Raw genomic sequence first — 22,616 nt, forward strand, 5'->3', positions numbered from 1 at the left:
TTTGAGGGGAGTAGCTAGCTAGTTAATAATTAGTCACAAAAATCTCGCTCTCTTCGTCCAGGCTGCAGTTGGCTGCCTGCCTGATGCTGCAGCAGTGGATGCGGTGCCAAGGCAGTTGTCACTTCGACAAAAAGTGGAACCCATAGAATAGCATATTTAGGACGCACAGAACAGAGCAAGAGACCTTGCACCATAGGAGTCTTCTGGACGAAACTGAAAACCCAAATGGTGACTGGATCCTTAGAGAGGGACTGGCTAACCTTTTCTCGGCAACTCACCTATGACAGCGCCCCACCCCCCCTTTTTCTTTGAGAACGGATATTCGCACAGGAAAAAACGGTTGGTATATAAGTATAAATACTCTTAGTGTGCCAACTTTAATTTATATTACCTATTTATTTTATAAAACTAAAATTTATACTTATTAACTATATATATTTATATTAGTTTTTAATTTTTAATTCTTTTATTAAGACGGTTCTTATAACTTATAATAAAAGAAGGCTTAAATTATTTATAAAGAATTATTAATTTAAAATTCAAGTTACTTAAGGAATAATATAGGGGAGGTAGTAAAGCTATAATCTTATATTATAAGAGGTATAAAGGTTATTTAGATTAATAAAATAAGTAGAGTATATAAATTTATTAATTAGTTTTATAAATATTTAGTTTATAGCTTTAATAATTTCTCTTTTTAAAAAATAATTAATTATACTATTAGTTAAAGTTAAATTTATAATTTTATTAGTAATTATTTAAATAATACTTTTAAACCTTTATAAAAATAATTTTAAAACTTATTATTATATTAAAGGTTTTAAAACTTTAAGTTATAATAGTTTTATATTATATAATAATTAAAATAATTAATACTTTAAATAGATATTTTATAATTAATTTTTTATTTTATAAAGTAATTTATATTTTATTATTATTTTATTATAATATTATCTTTTAATACTTTTTAATATTAAAGTTATAATTATTTTAATTATAAAGTATATTATAATTAATAATATTATTTACTTTTTTATATTATATATTATAAAATAATATTTTTATTTATTATAAATACTTTAATTAAAAATATATTTATTTTATATTTTTATTTAATATATTATTATTATTAATTAGATTATATTAATTTATTATTATTATTATAATTTAAAACTTTTTTATAATTAAATATATAATTATTTTATAATTAATATAAAGGTTTAATATTATTAGGTAAGTATTATAGTATACCTTTAATATAATTAGTATATATTTAAAGTTATTAATTAGGTATTATTTTAAATTTAGATTCTAACCCTTTTAATAGATTTAATAGAATAATATTTTATATAAGATTTTAAATATTAAGATTTTATTTACCTTTTATTTTTTATTAATAATTTTACTTTTAGATTAAAAGGAGTTACTTTAAAAGGTTTTATAGGTTAAGTTATAATTAATTAAATATAAATATTTTATAATTATATTAAATTAAGGAATTTTAAGTTTAAAGGAGTAATAAAAATTATTATTTATAATATAGTAGAATTATTAAATAAGAGAGTATTTAAGTTTATTATATAAATAATTAATTATTTATATTTTTAATAATAAAAATATAGTTATTAATATTAAAATTAGGTTTATAATAGTATTAATTTATTTATTTTATTATATATTTTTAAGTTTTATTAATATAGCTTTATAAAATATAAGTTATATATTAGATTTTATTTTATAATAGTTACTTTTATATAAAACTAATATTTTATTATTATATTTAATATTTTTAATTAAAAGAAGATTAAAAGTAAATTTTATTTAGATTTTAAAAGTAAGAGTTTATTAAAAAGTTATATAATAGGTAAGTTTAAATAAAGTTTAAAGTTAATATTACTTTAATTTAATTATTTTAATAGTAGTTTATAAATATATATAGGTATTAATTAATTTATTAAAGGAGGTTTTAGTCTATCTTTAAAATTAAAAGTAGTTTATAATAAATAACTTTTATTAAATATTTATAATATAATAGAGTTTATTAATAAAAATAAGATAAATTAAGGGCTATAATTAAAAATAATAGATTTAAAAGATTAAATATATAAAAAGCCCTTTATAATAGAGATAGGCTATTTATATTATAATATAGGTATTTATATAAGGGATATATTATATAGTTTTAAATAGGTAGTTTATTATTATTAATAAGTTATTTAAATTAATTTTATCTTTTAGTACACTTTTAAAATTAATTATTAAATATTATTATAATTAATAGGGTATAAATAATAGTTTAAGTAAACTTAATATTTTATTATAAAGATATTTAAAGAATTAATATAAATAGTTATTTATAAATTATATAATATTTATTTATAAATTAAACTATTAATATTTATATTATATTAATTTAATAATTTTATTTTATTTTAAGTATATAATTATAATATAAAAATAGATATTATTAATAATTTTAATATAAAGTTTATTATAGTTTAAAATTATTAATTTATTATAAAAGATAATATATTAGTTATTAATAAACTTTTAGCTATTTATATTTTATTTTATTAAGTTATAATAATATTTAAAAGTTAGGTAATTATAATTAATATATAGTAAAATATTTAATAATTTAAGTTTAAATTATTTAAAAGAATAAAAGGTATAATTATTAATAGATAGTTAAAGTTATTTTAAATTATATTATTATTAATAGAGTTCTTTATATTTATAAATATTAATTTTAAGTTTAAATATATACTTTTAATATTAAATAAAATAAAGTTTAATTAATTATTAATTTAAAAGTAAAAATATTATATATTTTTAATTTAATATCTTTATTAACTTTATAAAAACTTAAATAGTTTAATAAGTATTTAATTATTCTTTTAAGTTTTAAACTCTTTAAAGTATTAAAATAATATATTAGTTAATATATTTTAAGTATTTAAGTAATATAATAATTTAAAATTAAAATAGGTTAAAAATCTATTTATTTAATTTATTAGGAATTTAATAGATACTTTATATTATAGAACTTTAAGGTATAATAGTTAATAATAATTTTAAATAAAGTAAATTAAAAGTTAGTTAATTTTAATTTTTAGAATTTTAAGAAATATATTATAATTAAAAGTTTTTATTATAAATTAAGTAGTTTATTTATATATTTAATATTATTTTAAAAAATATTTAACTAAATATTATTTATTATTATTATATTATTAAAAGAGAATATTAATTATAATATTATTAAATATATTTATTTTTAAATATATAAAAGTTTAAGTTTAAAATATAATAATATTAAGGTATTAATTATATACTTTTAAAGTAATTAAAAGAAGCTTAATATTTTAAGGTTTATTAAAACCTTTTATTTTTATATATAAACTATATTAAAAGTTTAATAATTTTATTATATATAAAGATAAATTTTTAATAAAATTATAAAAATTAAAAGAATTTTATACCTTTTAATATTATAAATATTTATTAATTATAAATAGTTTTAATTTTTAAAGTTTATAAAAATATTATTGACTTTTATAATATAGTTTAAGAATTTAATATTTTAAATATAAAATTTATATTTTTAAGTTTATTTATAAGTTTATTTTATATAAGTATTTAAGTATAATAGTAATATATTAAATATATTTATTTTTATTTTAAAGTAAATAATAATATATTAATATATATATAATAAATTAATTAAAGTATTTTAAAGTATATTATTAATATATTATTAAATAGTAGATAGGCTATTAAATAAATTAAATAATATAATTTTATATTTAAACAATTTTTATTTTATATAAAAGGTTATTATATAATTAGTTTTTATAAAATATATTTTATAAAAGTTTAATAAATATTAATTTTTATAAAGATATTAATTTAATTAAGTTAATTTAATATTAATTTTATTTATTAATAGGATTAGCTTATAATTTTTAATAATAATATTAAGTTTTTAAAATTTATATAAAATTAAAAGCTACTATTAGATTTAATAGTTATAAGGATAGATAATATTTAAAGTATAATTATAGGTTTAATAAACTTTTTTATAGGTTTTAATAATATATACTTTAATTACTTTAATTTTTTAAGTAATATCTTATAAAGGGTTTATATTTAATTATAAATATAAGATTTATTTTAAAGAATAATTTAATTTTTAAATTATATAATTAATATAAGGTTAAGTAATTTAAATTTATTTTATTAAAAGTTTATAATAAATAATAATATTACTTTAATACCTTTATTAAAGCTTTTAATATAACTTTTATTATTATAAAATATATTTTTAATTATATTAGTTTATTTATTATAAATATATTAATTAATTTTATAAAAGATATAATAAAAATAAGTAAGTTTTTATAATTAATTAAAGTAAAAGAGTTTTCATTTAAACTTTATTAATTTTTACTTTATAATATTTTATTTAATTAATACTTTTTTATATAGTATATATATATTATTAGTATTATAACTATTTAAATAATCCTAATTATTTTAATAGTTTTATTATTATTATTAATAAGTTTTTATTTTTAAAGGATAGTATAAATATAGGTATTAAAGGGGTTAAAGGGGATAGTTATATAGAGTATTTTTATTTTTTAAGTTTTATTAAAGGAAGAATTAAATAGGATTTTATTAAGTATTATTTATTTAATAGTATAGAGTACCCTATTTATAAATAGTAACTTTAAATTTTATAACCTTTATATATAGTTTTAATTATTAATTTTAATAGTTTCTTTTAAGGTAAGAGTAGAGATATTAAAATAAATATTTTATTTTAAAGGTTATTTTTATATTAAATATTAAGAATTATATTATAATTATATATTTATTAATATTTAATAATTATTTTATAATATATATTTATTATTATTATAAATAGTTAGGGATAGTAATATTTATTAATAATTAAGTTAATAATTAAAGTAATATTAATTTTTAAAATATTTACTTTTAAATTTATTAATTAAATATAGTTAGAATTTTAAAATATATTTAGTATTAAAGATTTAAATTAATTTTAATATAAAGTTTATATTAATAAAAATTATTTTATTTATTTTTATATTTATAAGTTTTTATATTTATATTATTTTTATTATTAATTATTATATAAGGTATTATTTATAGATTTTTATTAACTATATAAATAAAATAGTTATATAAAATATTTATAAATAAGTTTAATTTCTTTTATTAATATAAACTTTATTTAAAAATATATATATATTTTTAAAAGTCTATTTCTTTTAAAATTATTAATTTTCTAAATTAAATTATTTATTAAATAGATTATTTAATTTAATTAAATTAAATAAAGGTTTATTATAAAGTATTTTAATTTAAATAATATAATTATAATAATTAATTTTATAATTATAATTATAAATATTATTATTAAAGTAATAGTTTAAGTTTTTAAAATAGTTAATATTTATATATTTTATTTCTTTATAATAAAAATAAATACTTTTAATAAAAGTTTAATTAATTTATTTTTATTAAGTTATTTTATTTAATATAATTATAAGTAGAAAAAGAGTTATTATTATTAGTTTAGTTTTTATTAATGTTATTAATATCTTTAATATTATATTTAAAGTTATTATTATTATAATTATTATTTCTATTTCTTTCTTTATTATTTAAATTATTATAATTAAAGTTTTATTTATTATTTTATTTATTACTATTAATATTATTATTAAAGGGTTTTATTTTATATAGTTAATTAATAAGTTATTAGTTTTAATTAATTATTTATATTTAAATATAATAATTTTTAAAGGTAATATTTATATTTTAAATTTAGAAAGAAAGAAGATTATATAGATAAAAGTTAAAGTAAACTTTTATATATTTTATTTTTATTTATTTTTAAAAGTTAATATATATTAGTTAGTTAAATAAAATTATTATAAAAAGTAGAGAATTTATTATTAGATTTTATAATTAAAATATTAAAGTTAATTTCTATTTATAACTTTTTATTAAGGTTATTATATTTATTTTTAATTAAATAAAGAAAGTTTTTATTATAAAATATAATTAAAGTAATTAAACTTTAAAAGATTTTATAATATTAATAATAATATTACCTATTTAATTTCTAATTACTATTATTTTACTATATTTATTAAAATAATAGTTTATATTTATATTTAATTTATTTTAAAGTTAGTATTTTTATATTTTAAAGTTTAATTTATTTTTAATTTTATTATTATATTAAGTAAATAAAGGGTTTATTTTAATAAAGTACTTTTATTAAATAAAGGTAGAGTTTTAAATATTAATAAAATTAATAGTTTATATATATAACTTAATATTTTTAAATTAAAGTATATAAACTTTTTTATAAATTTATTTTTATAAAATTAATTTAATTAGTTTTATTAACTTTATTTAATTATTATTAAAGGTTAATAATTATATTTTAATTCTTTATATTTTAATAAATTAAAATAATTATATATTTTTAATAATATTATAGTTTTAGTTTTTACTTTTAAATTTATAATAAGTTTATTATATTTATTAATAATTAATTTAAATTAATTTTATAAATAGTTAAAGATAAAAATAGTTTATATATTACTTTTAATATTTATAAATAAAAGTAAAATTTTTATAAATTAAATAAAGTATTTTATTTATTTTTAATATAGAATAAATTAGTATTAACTTTTAAAATAATAATATTATTTTAATAATTTAAATAAAGAAAGTTTAAATTTATAATTTTAAAAATAAAACTTATTAAATATTATTTTTAGTTTTATTATATAAATTTAAGAAATATTATTTATAAAATTAATTAAAATATAAAAAATTTATTAACCCTTTTTATTAAAGAGATTTAAAATATATAAATAAAATAAGTTATTTTAAACTATTTAATCTTATTAATAAGGTTTTTAAATATTAAGTTATTAATAAAAACTAATTTAAAAGAATTAATTATATATTATTTAATTATAAATATATTAATATAATTAATTAACTTTTAGATTTTATTATTTTTAATATTAATATTAATATTATTTTTAAAGATTTAATTAATTATAAAGTTATATTAAATAAAAGGTTTACTTATTTTTAAGTAAAAGTTAGTTTAAATAAATTAATAGAATCTTTTAAAATTAAATAGAATTTATTTAAATTAATTAATATTAAATTAAATTTATTAATATAAATTAAATATTAAAATATTTTAAAAGATAATTTTATTATTTTTATTATTAATATTTTTAAATTTATTATTATTTTTATTGTTATTTTTAATATTTATAAAAGTATTAATCTTTTATTTAAGGTCTTTTAGATTTTTTATTTATAAAGTTAATAGTTTTATAGATTATTATAATTAGTTAATTAAAAATAAAGGTTTAATTAAAATAAATATTTTTATAATTTTTAAATTATAAAGTTAATTAATTTTAAATTAAAATAGTTTTTACAATTTATAATAAAAAAGTTTAAATTATTTATAAAAATTATTAATTTAAAATTAAAGTTATTTAAAAAATAATATAGAGGAGGTAATAAAGTTATAATTTTATATTATAAAAAGTATAAAGGCTATTTAGATTAATAAAATAAGTAGAATATATAAACTTATTAATTAATTTTATAGGTATTTAGTTTATAGCTTTAATATTTATTATTATTTTTAATTTAATAATTTACTATTTTTTAATTTTATAAGTCCTTATATAGGATTTTTTAGTTGTTAGTTTAGGTGTTAATATTGTTATTGTTAGTGAGGTTAGTGAGAGAGTGTTGTTTAGTGGGTAAAGGAGAATTAGTAGGCTTAGGTTGGGGGGGGGTGTAAAAAGTACTTTGTTTAGGTGGTGTGTATAGTTAGGGGAGGTTAAATAAAGCTCTCTGATTGGCTGTAGTTTAGAAGGAAATATTGTATCTGTGTACTAGCCGTTTTTTTCTGTGTGAATATCCGTTCTCTTTTCTTTTTCTTTTCTTCTTTGATGTTGGTTTTGTGTGGAGTTTAAGGCTTTTTTTCCCTCCTTACTGACTGAATGGCCACGGATTCGGCGAGGTTCTCAAGTTCCCAGGGGTTTGGTCGGATGGGAAAGGGGGGAGCTATAGGAGTCATGCAGTTCTAAAGTTCTGTCTGCTTGAAGTAGATACTTCTTGTATCAAAAATGTTGGACCAGGTGTGAGGGTCATCAGTTGACTATGTCTGAGAATGTATTTGTGAGGGGACTTTGTACTTGTGTGTACGAGTGCGTTGTCCAGCTCGACCGGGACTGGATGGTCATTTGCAGGCGTTCCTCCATCTCGACAGTCTGCCACAATTACCCCCCTCCCCAAGGCTTGTAATAAAAACGACTGCGATATCCGACCAAGTACACATATGGCCCAACTCTTCGCACAACCAGAGGCCCCAGTTCCTCCAGCGCCCGTCACAGCCTCACCCCCTCTTATTCATAGACCGCCTCGAAGATACAACTCCCGAGTTCGTCGGGCACCTGGTGCGTGGCCCTTAGTATAAGTCTTGGGCTGGCGCGCCCAAACAGTGTCATGTACTCGTCCCGTGTGCGCTCCTTGGCGTTGAAGAGGGCCATTGTCATGAGGTCCATCTGCCTATACAACGTCACACAAACACATGTAAATGTCAGCGGGAAAACATCATGTCCCACAAGCAGGAAGGAGCACGCCAAGTACTCACCGCATAGCCTTCTGGGCAAGCAGCCCAGCAGCCCCCGAAAGGTCTTGAACAGGCGGCACGACGTACTCGCTCACCAGGACCCGCGCCCCCGTCCGCAGCGCGGGGAGCAGCGCGCGGAGGATGGACACGCACTCCTCGTCGGGGTTGTTGTGCATAACGTGCCTCAGAAAGTACACATCTGCACCGACGACGGGCTGCGGATTGAAAAAGTCGTGCGCCTGGTACGTCACCTCGCCACCACCCTTTCCCTCCCCCTTTCCCTCCCCCTCAAGCCCCTCGACAACCTGCGGCAGGTCCTGCACCACGACCCGGAACCCAGGGTTCTGGGCCAGCAGGTCGCGCACAAAGTGGCCCCTCGACCCCCCGACGTCCACGACGGTCGCGTCAGGCGGGAGTGCGTCCGCCCACGGGAAGGCTCTTAGGTCTGTGGACTGGAGCCGCTGCCCGCCGCGGCTGATGCCCTCCATGCCGGCGTCAAACACCGCGCGCAGGCTCATCATCCGGCCCCCCTCCCCCGCGGCGGCGGCGGCGGCGGCGTCGAGCCAGGCGTAGAAGGGCAGGTCGGTGCAGCGGGCCTCGTTGTGCGCCGTCTGGGTCAGGGAGGTGCTGGCCGGGTGGCGGCGCAGCGCCGAGGGGAGGCACGCGTTGGCCGGGTTGAAGACTGTCGCCAAGGTGCGCTGGAAGGCGACTGTTGCTGGGGAGGTGTGCAGGTGGGCTGAGAGGGCTGTATGTGCGATGGAGCCCGGGGTGGGCTCGGTGAAGATGTGGTTTGTTGTTGCGTGGCGGAGGATGCGGGCTGCTGTGCGGGTTAGCAAGACATATTCCAACATTCCACGGTTTCCAGCGCGGGGAGACTGGGAGGCGCATGCTCAGCCTATCCTCATCGATGCCCGTCTTTCTGGAGAGGTCTGCGAACGTGGCCGCGCCGCCGAGGGGTACGAGGCGGGCTATGTCGAACTCGGCGATGACGCCCAGGCTGGAGGCGTCGTGGACCTAGGACTCACCATTAGCGCTCTGGTTGCGCCTTATGGCTTTGGTTCACAGATGTTCATGTTGTTTGTTGTCACTCACGGCAAGTCCCATGAGACCCAACGTCTGGTGCGGGCCCAGGGCGAGGGCCACGAGCTCCCGCGCCGCCTCTGCCAGCTTCAGCGCTGACTCTGCGTCGCCCACGGGTCCTGTGCCATCAATTAAAGTGTCGCTGATGGACGGGATTGTTTGGCCCCGGCCCTGCAAGTCTTGTGCTATTTTCTGGGTGAGGCGGGAGACTTGCTCACCCAACTCGAGGAGATTCCGGCCGGACATTGTGGGATAAGATGAGATCGTCCTCTGTATTATGGATCCCAAGAATGCCATATTGAGCCTTTATATACAAGATAGGGTGTTTGGAATCTCACCTGCACTTAGTAAGCTGCCGTCTTACACGCGTGATGGTGGTGTAGTATTCACATATGCAGCTACATCAATGATATCACATGCGCCGATCCAGTCTCGTTCGTGCCTAGAATTCTTATGGCAAGAAGGTCAGGCAGGAATTGGGGTATACTATGCGACAAAACGACCTCTTCTAGCTCTTGGCGGACTACCTAAATATCCTATACTGGTTTATGTGTCTGACCACCGGCAGACACACTTGGCATCTCTTGAAGCTGCAGTCCATGTTGTGCCACTTGCATGGATCTTTTTGGGAAGCGATGACCTGCAATTTTCAGAGCAGGACACACCCTTTGTCTTCATCAAGACAGTTCGCTGCCCACCCAAGTACAGGACAAAGCCTTCCAAGGTTCGTGCAGGTAACTGTGGCTGACAGCGAAATCGATGGCGGCCCCTTTGTGTGCGAGAGAAGAGCGGGATTGTAAGCAGACAACAAAGCTATTCATCAGATTACAAAACAATGACTTGTGTTTCGTATATCACGAGACAGCCCTCGCCGACAATTGCCCACGAGCAACAACTGCGCGTCCGTCTCGGATTTCTTGTTGCAACCCGCTACAACGTCCAGCTCTTTAGTTTTCAGATATCCTTAGCTCCAAGACAAGAGATAGAAGAAGACGACTGTGTCACCATGCATTCCCGCCCTGAGGAACGCAGGCATAAGATGGACTCGGACGTCAGCCGCCACAAAGTAGCTCGTAACGACCGTGTAAACACACAGAGACGTCGCCATGTGGTCACGCGCTACGAGCCCTACAAGAGGCCCGACCCAAAAAGGGTCCCGCCTAATCTTTTTGTCGACCGCCCGCGGATGCTGCACGACCCGAACCTCAAGGACGAGTGGGTGGAGCGGGCCAAGCAGCTCTTACGGGAACCCAGCCTCACTCGAGCGGAAGAAAATCAAATATGGCGGCATCCCTCACAGCATCCATATGATGACCCCAGCCCCGCGTTTATCTGGCGGTCTCCCTTTGCGCGCCACACGCCCGAGTACCACTGTCCGCCTCCTGCTGGATTAGAGGAGGAGCCCCCGGCCTCAAAATCTCACAACGAGGCCTCGACTTATTCCCGCCGCAACAACCCATACACCCACAAATCATTCTGCCTCCAGGCCCTCCTGTCCGTCGCCCCCGGTAGGTGGATGCTCCTCAGCGAGGTGCTGGAATACGTCACTAACAGATACCCCAGACTCGAGGGACTCGGGCCCCGCAACCCCAACCGCTGGTCCAGCTTCAACGACACCCTAAAGGCACTCAATTCTTGCTGTCTCGTGGAAAAGGACACGCTCGGAGGGGTAGGGGGGCACCACAGGTGGCGCATAGCCGAGGGGGCGCGGCAGCAGGCCATCTCGGCCGCGTGGAAGCCGAAGCTTCCTATACAGGGGCAGCACCGGAAGGTTCCGACGCCCGGCCGTTCTGCGGCGAGACCGCGCCGCAGCACTTTGTGAGAGCTTGGGGAAGTCCTCGTGCAGCCTGGGATGGTCTATATTCTGCGTGTTGGCATTCAGGCTGAACTCAGACGGTTAGTTGCGACAGAGTGAAGTTTAGTTGAATAGATTAATTGTTGAATTAGTCATATATTAGAGCTTGTCCTTGATGTTAGTCCAGAAATGCTGTCAATGCTTAAATTGTTATAGAGACCAGTTCGAAGCCCCAGTGATAGATGTAAGGATAGCATGTTTGAATCTCCTCCATACGTAGTAAGCCGGCATTTTTTACATGGAGGTAGCCAGCCAGCTAAAGTCATATACGCCATTTAGTCACTGCGACGAAGGGAATGTCCCCACACATAAACTGCGAAAATATAAATTACTGCCTAAGAAAATACTGAACTGGAAAAGCTATAGTGTAATCGATGACTATAAATATAATTGACATTTTAGTATTTATTCTAGAGAACGGAAATTCGTGTACCCTTAATTAAAAGGTGTATATCCTCCCTACTATTTAATTAATTAGAGTATAGAACCTTAAAGTCTTTATAACTTTAATAAATAAGACTTCTTTATGATAAAGGATTATAAATAGGGTAGGTTGGTCCTCTAGGAACTTAGGTTGTACCTATTAGCCCTACTTATAGCTCTTTACTATACTTTATACTTTAGGGCTCGCCCCCTTTACCCTAGCCAACCCTTTCGAGAAGTTGTCTTATATAGAATACTTTTTAATTAGCAATAGGTACGCGCCTTCTAATTAAGGGTATGCGAATTTCCGTTCTCTTATTCTATACACCATTTAGTCCAAGTAATGCGAGGTACTTCTAGGCCAGAGCTTCGATATTGAGGACATCTTTCTCATATGGCAATCAACTACGCAGAGCTCTAAGGAAATGATTACTCGAGTCGCCTGGTTAGGGATTTTTGTCTCACCATTGGCAGATAAGGTTGTCAGACACTTCTGTGTTATAAGGAGCTTTCAGAAAGCGCTGGCCTGGACATTTAAGGTCCAACAAAGGCTTTGTATCTAACAGGCGAGTTTACTGTCCTCGCCATAGTACAAAGCTTTTGTTCTCTCCCGAACAAAATTGAGGGCCAGATTTGAGCAGGACAAAGTCATCCACCCAGGAGGATTGAAAGAATCTATGTGTATGGTACCGCGATATCGGGAAGACGGAGTCAGTCATAAAAACTTGACAATTTCCGCCATCACCCTATCGTCTCTCGATTGTTCGCAAACCGAGTCAAACACTCAACTCTCATCTAGTCTCACAAAACTCAGAGCCTTACTGAAAGGCCGAGACGAGTACCTTTAGATCACTTGAGCTGTATCTTCCAAAATGAGTGGTTCTAGGGACCCCGAAGTCTTGGAGGCAGCAAAGGTCCTATTCATGCTTGGAACCAACCCCAGACGTGAATTGATTTGGCAGCCTCCCCTCACCCGTCACACCTTCGAGCCTGAGAGTCCTATCCGTGGTCAGAGCTCCATCACCGTAGTTCAGACTCCACCTCCTCCCGCTCAGTCTCCAGCTCTTGTCCAGAGCACATCTCCAGCAGAGCAGCCATCTCCCGCCCAGGCTGGCACTGACCTAGGGGATGTATACTCGATGAGGGCATTCGTGCTGCAAGCCTTGCTGGCGCCCCCGGCAGGGGATTGGGTGCGCGTCAGGAAAGTGCGTGCATATCTCCAAGACAAATACCCGGGGCTCAGTCACCTGAGCACGAGGTACAACGTTCCGAACAACATCTACGCGACCCTGAAAGCTGCGCTGAAAAAGGGCCTTGTGGAGAGGCACAAAGGGATAGGAGAGTACCGCTGGCGCATCAGGGAGAGGGAACGGCAGCGTGCCATCTCCTTGATATGGGAGAAGAAGCCACCTGGCTTGCCTCGTGGGCGACCGAGGATCGAGGCAGGCCGGGCACGCAACGTTCTGGCTGATCCATTTCGGGCTTGGCAGGGGCCCTCGAGTGCTTCTCTCCGGCCTGCTGCTCCTGGGCCTGCCGTGGAGCCCGCTTCTCATCATGAGCCCGCTTCATCTGGACCTGCTTCCCCCACGCCAGCTCTGACGATGCAAGCCCGGGCAGCGGCTCGTGCTGCTCCTGGTACCGCCAAACCAAACTGAAGCCCTTTACCTTAAAGCCGAGCCGAGGGGCAGGCTTTGCCCCAGAGACAGTTGCGTGACCGGTTTGTTCCCGAGTAATATCCCACGGCCTTACTTGCTATGCTTGTTCAAATCTGCCTTTCGCCATTCAAACTGAAATCAGAAGGCCAATTACAATCATTGCTAACTTTGCGCACCTAGATCGATAGTTGAACCACCGGTATTAATTAACCCAGATCTCCGCGAATATTCTGTTCTTATTTGTGATCAAACAACTTTACTAATGTCCATTCTTACTTAGTTTCTAACTTAATCCTTAGCCTTCCAATAATACTTCATATACCTCACCTGTCAGTAATTAAATGCTACGGATACTGACCTCGGGAAGCTGACTTCGCCCTCGCGGTTCGATGGCTAGATAACACTCGCAATCCTCGTGAGTGCAACTGTCAACCAGCTCCCACCATGCTTCCGAACCGGGCTCAACAGCCTCTAAGCAGCGTAACGGCCCCGAGCATGCGAGCTAGAGAGTGTTCAGATAACTGCAAGAAACCGCTGTACGACATGCGGATCGATCACCTCAGCTCCAGCGTTGACATTCCACCGATCCGTTTTGCGAAGCCAGCCTGCTTACAGCTCGATGCGGCTGGTGATTCAAAAGACGGGGAGTTCGCAATGACAACAGAGTCTACATGTCTCTGTGTGTACACCCAGTTTGGTTAGCAGCTCATGCTGGTCCTGTCCGAAAACGTTAAGGTACATATGGTTAGTTGTGGGTTTCAGAAAATCCATGGAAATGCAAGTGACCAGCTAGAGCCGAATAAGTGATCGATGAATATCTTGCGTAGGCACATAAGAGCAGCCAGGGAGTACAAATGCATTTTCTTCTTTTCATGCACTTCTGACGTCTATTGCTTGCATATCTGTCTACTTTTGATACCGGATACCTGTATGAGGGGAGCGCATATTCCCCACTGCTGCAGCTGAGTGCCGAACGTCACTTGCATTTTGGGATGTACGGTGACTGTGGCCAGCATGTGCCTGCTCCTGCCATGACGTTAGGCAGTGAGTGAGTGAGTGAGTGGTTATGTAAAGGCAGGCAGTCTGGGACTCTGGGCATGGGAAAACGGCACGGTGGCGCGAACCTGTCATGTCACGGACGCGGTGCGGCGCGACTCCACACCTCCCGCCCTACCTCCTTGGCCGCATCAGACGTGATGATTGGCTGCTCACGGATGTGCCCACTTGAAACGCAGCCAATCCCCACCTCTGGCGGGCATGCACTGCTGCAGACGTGCTGCACCTTGGCCGTGGCCTGTCTGATTTGGTCTGCCCCTGCAGCTGGCTTCTGCTCGCTGCGCCAGCCCACTGCCCACCTGCCCAGCTGGCCGCCCAGTACAACTCGACGAGTAGGTGACTGCCGTTCCCAGTCTGTGATCTTCCCAAGACATACTACACTACATCCTCTTCTCTGGTGACCTCGGTTTGGTGATCTATAGTATTGCCGTCGTCAGCATTGTCTGCTGAGAGAAGCAGAGAAGCAAGGCATACATGCTCAAGTACTTGTGTACGCGAGGCTTTGCTTCATCAATCATAATCATCCTCCTCTGGGCTGCGGTTGCCCCTCACCTTCCTTCCTTTCCGCGCCTCTCCCTCATTCACCTCGCAGACACCAACTCGCCAGCCGTTTGAGCAGTCGAGCAGCCGATCAGCCGCCGGGGCGTCCTCCCTGCATTATTGTCTGATTATCTTCTTGCTGCATTTGTTCCATTCCAAAACAGACCAATTTCTGCGGCCTAGTCCAGCCTGTCCAGGTGTTTTTGGAACCTGCCAGCTAGTCGATTTTCCACTTTACGCGATCGGCTCAATCACGAAAGTTCGCGTCACCCACACTGCCACACCCGCTGCCACACCCACTCCCGCACCAGCCAGGATTGCCTTTCCTGCTTCCACTTTAAACCCCGGCTCATACCAGGTCCTGGGGACTCCACGCCGAACTCCTCCAGACTTCTGCTGCAACTGGCCTGTCTGCCAGTTGCTTGTTCGGTAAAGGCAAGGTAAGTCTCGGTGCAGCAGCAGCAGCAGCAGCAGGGCGATCCTCCAAACCCCCCACCCAAGCTTCCCTCCTCCTTGTCGCGCTACCTTGATTCCCTCCCGTCACACCTGCTTCGACCCAATCAAGCCCTCACTCCCGACTCTTCCTTCTTCTGCCCTACCACCTCTCAGCTCGACTGCCCCGACCAACCCACCAACCAACCTGCCCTGCCCAACCTTATCGCCAATTGAATTCGTGAGCCCTGGGTCACGATCCCAAAGAAACGACTGTGGTGTGCTCTGCCCTGCCTTGCCCTGCCCTGCCAGCCAGCCAGCCTTTGGAACCAGCTTCTCGGCCCCGAGAAAGTGACAAGGGACATGCCGGTCTAACAGCGCATCAGAAGCAGGATTGGCCTCTCGCCCTATCAGGCTTCACGAACCTCGACAGCCGCCCGCCTAAACACCTGCGAGACGGGACCAAGACCACTGGTCGCACACCATCTCGTCCTGCTTGTCACCTCGTACCAATCCCAATTTCCCAATTTCCCGACACCACCGTACCACTAGTCCCGGCTGCTGGCGCTGCTCGTCGCATGAAGCATTAACCGCACCTGGCCTCGTTGACTTCGGCCACCCCCCTCTTGAGACCTCTCCAGTCACCTCGCGCCGATCGACCACCACCGCCACCCCTTCTCGAGTACCACACGGCAGCCCGCACGCCAGCAACTTGGTGTAATAAGACAATACCCGCCCACACCTTCCACTCTCCTCCTGTCTGAGGCTCTTTCCCCTCTTTTCCTCTCTCTCCCAATCTCAGTTTCTCAGTCTTATTCCAGTCTGGTCCATTCAATCCTAGTGCGAAAAGACACCGGGTAGAAAGAAAACCTCTTGGTAGTCCGCGGCTCCACAATCCCGGCCGAGAGTCGCTTCCTCACCGGGCAGAAGTTGATCCCCTCTCATTGGCTCCACACCGCCTGCGAGAAGCACAATTCCGCCCCTCCGTCCTGACCTGTCAATCACATCGGCCAATCTGCAGCTTGACGCTCCGACCTCCAAACCCTATTCCACTGCCATTGAGCTGGGATCGGAAACTTGGACATCACCATCGCATTGTCTGTCCACTTGGCGCCGGCATCCGACTTCAAGCCTGCCTGGCCTGCCCGACCGTGTTTGTTTGTTTATCGGCCATCCACGGCCCCCTCTTTGCACGATGGCAGCCGTCACACGTCAGCCGTTCGCGCCTCTTGACGGGACTCGACTGCAGAGCTTGACCAGCGCGAGGAACCAGCAAGCATGTGAGTAGTCCCCCATCCGCGCTCTGCGTCTTCGTCATCTCGGCCCCGTTGGCTTGGATTGAGCCCTGCGACCGGAGCTCTTCTCATCCTACCGCGTCGCGTATGGTGCAAATGGGCTATTGCTAACGCCCCGGCAGCACTGTCATCTCCTGGGAAGCGCAAGGTCGCTGACTTCCTCAACGTTGACGATTTCGAGAATGTTGACCCTGCACTCCTGTTCTCCAAGAGGTCCAAGGCCGATGGATCCAGCAAGGACTTCTTCAAGCCGTCCTCGTTGATCATCACCAAGTCATCATCTTCTTCGGCACTGCATAGCAGCAAGGATGGTATCTCTGCAACGGTGTTCAACAGCCCCATGAAAGGCGCATCGCCACGTCCGCGGTCCATCCTAAACCCGAAGTCACCAGCCAAGAAGCTGAGCAGTCTCTCACGCGGCACCAGCAGCCCCATGTCCGCCCCGGCAGGGCGCTCCCCGACCCGCGGTAACAAGCGCATCGGCATCCTCAACCGACGCCGAACCGGAACCTTCACCCGAATCGATCCGCCCGCATTCAGCCTCTCGTCGACACCATTCTCCCTCGAGGCTGCCATTAAGGGTACAGTGCCAAGCTATGCGGCGAAGACCAATGCCCGCTCCGCCAAGTCGTCACTGTCACTGTCGAGCTCAGACGATTTCTATGGCTCCAATGTGAAATCGTCTTGGGAGTTCGACATTCACGAGGACACGCCGGAGCAGGAGATGACCAACCTCCTGCAGCACAGCACATGTCGCCTTGATATCAGCAGCGATGAGGAGTGCCAGCGCAAGGCGAGCCGTGAGAAGGCCGAGGGCCGGGGCAAGGAGAACGTCCCACCCGCAGACGATGTTTCCCAAACCTCGGTGCGTAGAGCGACGACGACGAGCGAGGGCGGAATGGAGTATGAGAAACCGCGCACCGCCCTTGGCGATCTGAACGTGGAAGACTTCTACGCCGAGGGCTGCGACCCGACGTCTGTATTCATTGTCCCGGAGGACGAGGACGATGGCACAGTCGTTGATGGGGAGCAGACACAGAAACCCCAGGGCGAGGGCCTGAACTCGGGATCATCGAGTCTCGGAAACCAGGCCACACTTGATGAAGCCCCCGAGCCGGAGGAGGCGGAAGAGCCCGTCAAGCTGGCAACTCTTCAGCCCGTGGAGGGCACAGGCGAGAGCTTTGACCTGTGGGAGAGCTCTAGCGCCAAGGAGGAGGGCGACGGCGCACCCAGCCCAGTGCCCGCGTCTCCCGCTTCAAGTAGGGGCGACGATTTTGGTGATGAGGGCTGAATGCTTGCTTCGTTCGACTGTACATTGCTTGCGTTTGTTACTGTTTTCCAAGGAGTTGCCTCGGACAAGGCCAAGGGAGAGGCCATTGGCGCACATGGTTTCCTCGGGTGGTATTTCAAGCGTTTGATTTTGTGTCTCTTCACTCGGAAGAGTTGCTCTTTGCTGGTTCCCTCGGGTATGGATGGTCGGGTCAGGGTGGCTGGTTGGATCGGATTAGGTAGGATATGGTCAGGGAACGGGTTCAAGGCGTATGAGTGAGTGGGTGAGGCGCAGACCTGCGCCAGTAAACGCTCCTTCGATAGAGCCCCCATAGTGGGCTTGCGCTGCCGTAAATGGTAATAGAGATTTTGGTCAGATTCAAACAATGCTGCGCCGATATACTGCCAGCTGTGTTGCTGCGATGCCCATGGATTTGCCCACATGACATCGGGCAGGCGCTCCAGATGACGGTGTCCGCCATTGCACCACAAGAGCATTCAGGCTATCCCAGGAAAGATATGGGGATCTAAAGCAAGCCGTCGTTCTTAAAACAGTGACAGTTCCAAACGGACACTACGTAGAATCCCCGTGCGGACCGTTCCGACACAGAAGAGCCCCACCGCGAGTCGAGAACCCAGCTATTAAGGTCGCGTCGTCTGAACCGTACTAACACGCGACGGCCAACGACCACGGACATCGGCCAACCACTCTAACTCGACGGCCCCCCAAATTCGCCTTATCGACATCAGACTAAATACAGGCTTTATATATTCCTTGTCCTCTCAGGCTGTTCCTCCAAGCCTCGCTAGCAACACCCTAGCTAGCATGTCCGCGGCGAACGATCCTGCACCCGGCGCGGCTGGGCCCGCCGCCGCCGCCGCCGCCGCCGCCTCGAACTCGTCGCCAGGCGCGCCGGCGGTGCGTGGTGCGTTCATCGTGCTCGAGGGCCTGGACAGGAGCGGCAAGACGACGCAGGTCAAGCTGCTTGAGACCAGGCTCGCCGGGGCTGGGAGGAAGGTGCAGCTCATGCGGTTTCCTGGTGAGTTTTTTGCCTGGGTTCTTCTTGTTAGTGGGGGACGGACGGGCTCACGGTCGAGCGGTGCGTGGTTTGGGATGGGCGGCTTCGTAGGATTGACGGCCGGAATCAACAGCAGCAGGGGGGATCACTACCTTCTTTGGAGGTCGCTCAAGTGAGCGGTGGGTGGTCTATCATCTCCTCACCCCCGGGCCTGGTCTTCATGAAGACATGCCAATTATCTCACACCCCTTCCCCATAATCCCAGACGTCACCAAACAAACCCACTAACACCAAGCCCCAGACCGCACAACGCCGACAGGCCAGATAATAAACCAGTACCTCTCCTCCGCCGCCTCCCTCCCAGACCAGTCCATCCACCTGCTCTTCACCGCCAACAGGTGGGAGGCCGCGCCCAGCATCACGTCCCTCCTGTCGCAGGGCGTCACGGTCGTCTGCGACAGGTACTACTACTCCGGGATGGTCTACAGCGCCGCCAAGGGGAACCCCTCCCTGGGCCTCCCCTGGGCCCGCGCGCCCGAGGTCGGGCTGCCGCGCCCGGACGCCGTCGTCTTCCTGGACCTGGACGAGGAGGCGGCTCGGCGGAGGGGCGGGTTCGGCGAGGAGAGGTACGAGACGGAGGAGATGCAGCGGCGGGTCAAGGCGCTGTTCTGGGGGCTCAAGAGGGGGGAGGTCAGCGGGGTGGCGTTTGATGAGGAGAGGGAGGATTTGGTTGTTGTTGATGCTGGGGGGAGTGTTGAGGAGGTTGCTGAGGAGATCTTGGGCGTTGTCAGGCCGAGGGTTGAGGCTGTTGAGAAGGGGGAGTCCGGGAGGGAAGTCAGGAAGGTGTCATGATGGCAACGAGATGGCTCTGTTGCCATTGGGCAGTGTATGGGCGGGTCAGTTTACCAGCTTCACGATACGTGTATAGGGTGCATACAGGGAGGGATACTAATGGGTGGGACTAGATGGCAGTCCCGATTGTCACATTATGCTTTTTGATTCAGTATAGAGGAGTTGAAGCCACAAACGCCAACTTTGCCACACAGCTAGCCGCCCCCCTTTCCGAAATGAATGCTCCGATGTTGAATACCGTTGGCGGGCATGATGAATGCCATTTTGAGCCCGATCTACCGCCCTGTCCAAATTCTCCCAAAACGCCGAGATTCATATGCAATACCAGACACGCTCCACGACGAGGCTCACAGCGAGCGTGTTGGGGGCGTTGCCGCTCCTTGTAATGAGTTGATCATCCAGCCTCTCCGATGAGGGCACTCCTTGTACACACATGGTGTACCACAAGATGTGACCGAGGGGAAAAGAACGTCCCCATCGCCACGTCCTAACCACTTAGCTGAACACCACAAGCGAGACTGGGCCATCAGGCGCGGCGGTTGACGCTGATTAGGTTCAGGAACTCATTCCTCGTCTTCTCCTTGCGCTCGAAGCAGCCCAGCACACAGCTCGTGATGGTGCTGGTGCTGGTCTTCTCGACGCCCCTCATGACCATGCACAGGTGGCTGGACTCCATGACGACCGCGACACCCTGAGGCTTGAGGACTTCCATGATGGCATTGGCAACCTCCTTGGTGAGGCGCTCCTGGATCTGCAGCCGGCGGGCGAACAGCTCCGCGATCCGGGGCAGTTTCGAGATGCCAATGACGGACTGGTTGGGGATGTACCCGATGTGCATCTACCAATTGGGCTTTAGTTCCTGCGTCGCAATACGGGAAAAGAGAGGGAGAGTGCGCATAGGTACACCGTCCGCAGCAACCCGGGTGGTTCTCGCCACAGACTTACCTTGCCAGTAAAGGGCACGAGGTGGTGCTCGCACATGCTGAAGACCTCGATGTCCTTGACGATGACCATCTCGTTGTGCCCCTCCTCGAAGATGGCGCCGTTGACAATGTCGCGCACGTTCTGCTGGTAGCCCTTGGTGAAGAAGAGCATGGCCTTGGCGTAGCGCTCGGGCGTCGCCAGCAGGCCCTCGCGGTCGGCGTCCTCGCCCACGCACTCGAGTATGGTCCTGACGGCGCCGCACATGCGCGCCAGCCGCTTGTCCGCCTGCTCCTTGGTCTCCTCCAGCCGCTCGCGCGTCCCCGAGCTGGGCCGCGACAGCCCGTCAAAGTCGATCACGGGGCTCGGCGACCGCGTCACCGTCCCAGCTGCGGCGGGGGCGGCGGCGCCTGTGCTGTGGTGGGATGTGGTCGCGGTGGGCCCGCCGGCGCCGGCGGTGGTGGTGTGCGCCGTGGTGCTGGACTTCTTGGACTTCTTCTTCTTGGGGCGGTCGGGGATATCTCGGGGGTCTCGCGCGGGGGCGCTGATGCTGTCCCGCCTCTCTTGGGTGCCGTTGACCTTGTGGTGCTTGCGCTTCTTGCTGCCGGGGCGCTCCTCGCCGTTGCGCCGGCCGCCGGACGACGAGCTCGTGATGCTTGCGGTGTCCATTTTCTCTGCAGAAGGCATTGGGGTTCCGTTGAAAGCCTGGCTGTTCCTCCGGGTCCTCTGCCTGCGTCTGGCGGTGTGGGACGTATGTATATATATTCGCTAGTTGTGTTTGTTCTCAAGCAGGTCGGAGATGGTCTCAGGAAGGGAATAAAGAAATCAGGCAAGCGTTTGCTAATGTTTCGATTGGCAATCTGTTTGGGGCAGAGACAATTGACAATTTGAAGATGCCTCAGGAAGATCAATTGAGGAATATGGAAATGAGTCGAGGCCACCTCGAAGGATTGTTCGGCCCCCGATACAGGTGCCCGAAGATAGGAGGAGACGGGTCTAATTCATCGTAGTCCCATGCAAATTTGCTGCGATGGCTGACTGGCAATGACTCTCGCCGGCCGAGTACCCCGTGCCTGCGTGGGCCGGCTCTGGCCGCCGTCCTCGGGGTACAATGTAGCTTGTCAATTGTCAGGGTCCTTCCTGCAGTGGGGAAAGCTCCAGTCCAGCCAGGCCCGCCATGCCCGCCCAAAAATCCTTATCTTATCAGGCCCCGGTGGAGCTCCTACCACTTCCTGCCGTCGGCATCGGCTTGCGCTGCTGTAGTACCTCCGTAGTACCAGACCACCTGCAGCAGGTGGGCCGTCGGTCGTCTCCTCGACGCTCCTCAACTTCCACATCTTATCGCCAACGTCACTCCTGGCATCCTCAGCCGCCCAGCCGCCGCTACCATCTTTCATCGCCACGCCACTTTACCTTGAAGCGCTGCTCGCACATCAGACCACAGGTCTCGTCCTCCCTCCGATACTTGGTCGGCACGCGCCGCACTCTCGCCCGCGCTACGTT

The 22,616-nt window shown here is 40.4% G+C and overlaps 4 protein-coding genes across 4 annotated transcripts; 2 read left to right on the forward strand and 2 right to left on the reverse strand.

The window, feature by feature from the left end:
• Positions 1 to 8,485: 8,485 nt before the first annotated feature.
• KVR01_007096 (uncharacterized protein) lies at positions 8,486 to 10,058 on the reverse strand. Its single transcript, XM_044782033.1, has 4 exons — positions 9,809 to 10,058; positions 9,607 to 9,730; positions 8,738 to 9,533; positions 8,486 to 8,652 (listed from the first exon to the last, which is right to left on the reverse strand). Exons 1-4 carry the CDS (start codon positions 10,040 to 10,042, stop codon positions 8,490 to 8,492), a joined length of 1,317 nt encoding a protein of 438 aa, XP_044644527.1. The 5' UTR covers positions 10,043 to 10,058; the 3' UTR covers positions 8,486 to 8,489.
• A 5,112-nt stretch (positions 10,059 to 15,170) lies between these two features.
• Positions 15,171 to 18,705, forward strand: KVR01_006640 (uncharacterized protein). The gene is made up of 3 exons (XM_044787215.1): positions 15,171 to 16,035; positions 16,144 to 17,037; positions 17,175 to 18,705. The coding sequence occupies exons 2-3, from the start codon at positions 16,953 to 16,955 to the stop codon at positions 18,341 to 18,343; spliced, it is 1,254 nt and encodes a 417-aa protein (XP_044644071.1). The 5' UTR covers positions 15,171 to 16,035; positions 16,144 to 16,952; the 3' UTR covers positions 18,344 to 18,705.
• A 62-nt stretch (positions 18,706 to 18,767) lies between these two features.
• On the forward strand, positions 18,768 to 20,192 carry KVR01_006898 (bifunctional thymidylate/uridylate kinase; the record flags this gene model as incomplete). Its single annotated transcript, XM_044790281.1, has 2 exons — positions 18,768 to 19,361; positions 19,642 to 20,192. Exons 1-2 carry the CDS (start codon positions 19,148 to 19,150, stop codon positions 20,190 to 20,192), a joined length of 765 nt encoding a protein of 254 aa, XP_044644329.1. The 5' UTR covers positions 18,768 to 19,147.
• On the reverse strand, positions 20,060 to 22,210 carry KVR01_006716 (uncharacterized protein). Its single transcript, XM_044787188.1, has 2 exons — positions 21,138 to 22,210; positions 20,060 to 21,030 (listed from the first exon to the last, which is right to left on the reverse strand). The coding sequence occupies exons 1-2, from the start codon at positions 21,798 to 21,800 to the stop codon at positions 20,719 to 20,721; spliced, it is 975 nt and encodes a 324-aa protein (XP_044644147.1). The 5' UTR covers positions 21,801 to 22,210; the 3' UTR covers positions 20,060 to 20,718.
• Positions 22,211 to 22,616: the final 406 nt, after the last annotated feature.

Source organism: Diaporthe batatas (assembly GCF_019321695.1).
Source record: "Diaporthe batatas strain CRI 302-4 chromosome Unknown Contig00007, whole genome shotgun sequence".
Lineage (NCBI taxonomy): Eukaryota > Fungi > Ascomycota > Sordariomycetes > Diaporthales > Diaporthaceae > Diaporthe > Diaporthe batatas.

What these genes read in the sequence shown, in the direction of transcription:
- KVR01_007096 (XM_044782033.1), bottom strand. Translation starts at nt 10,042, where the DNA reads ATGTCCGGCCGGAATCTCCTCGAGTTGGGTGAGCAAGTCTCCCGCCTC. An exon ending in TGGGTCTCATGGGACTTGCC is followed by an intron (nt 9,731 to 9,808) that starts GTGAGTGACAAC and finishes GGTGAGTCCTAG; the next exon opens with GTCCACGACGCCTCCAGCCT. An exon ending in CATCGATGAGGATAGGCTGA is followed by an intron (nt 9,534 to 9,606) that starts GCATGCGCCTCC and finishes CCCGCACAGCAG; the next exon opens with CCCGCATCCTCCGCCACGCA.
- KVR01_006640 (XM_044787215.1), top strand. Translation starts at nt 16,953, where the DNA reads ATGGCAGCCGTCACACGTCAGCCGTTCGCGCCTCTTGACGGGACTCGA. An exon ending in CGCGAGGAACCAGCAAGCAT is followed by an intron (nt 17,038 to 17,174) that starts GTGAGTAGTCCC and finishes ACGCCCCGGCAG; the next exon opens with CACTGTCATCTCCTGGGAAG.
- KVR01_006716 (XM_044787188.1), bottom strand. Translation starts at nt 21,800, where the DNA reads ATGCCTTCTGCAGAGAAAATGGACACCGCAAGCATCACGAGCTCGTCG. An exon ending in TCGTGCCCTTTACTGGCAAG is followed by an intron (nt 21,031 to 21,137) that starts GTAAGTCTGTGG and finishes CCCAATTGGTAG; the next exon opens with ATGCACATCGGGTACATCCC.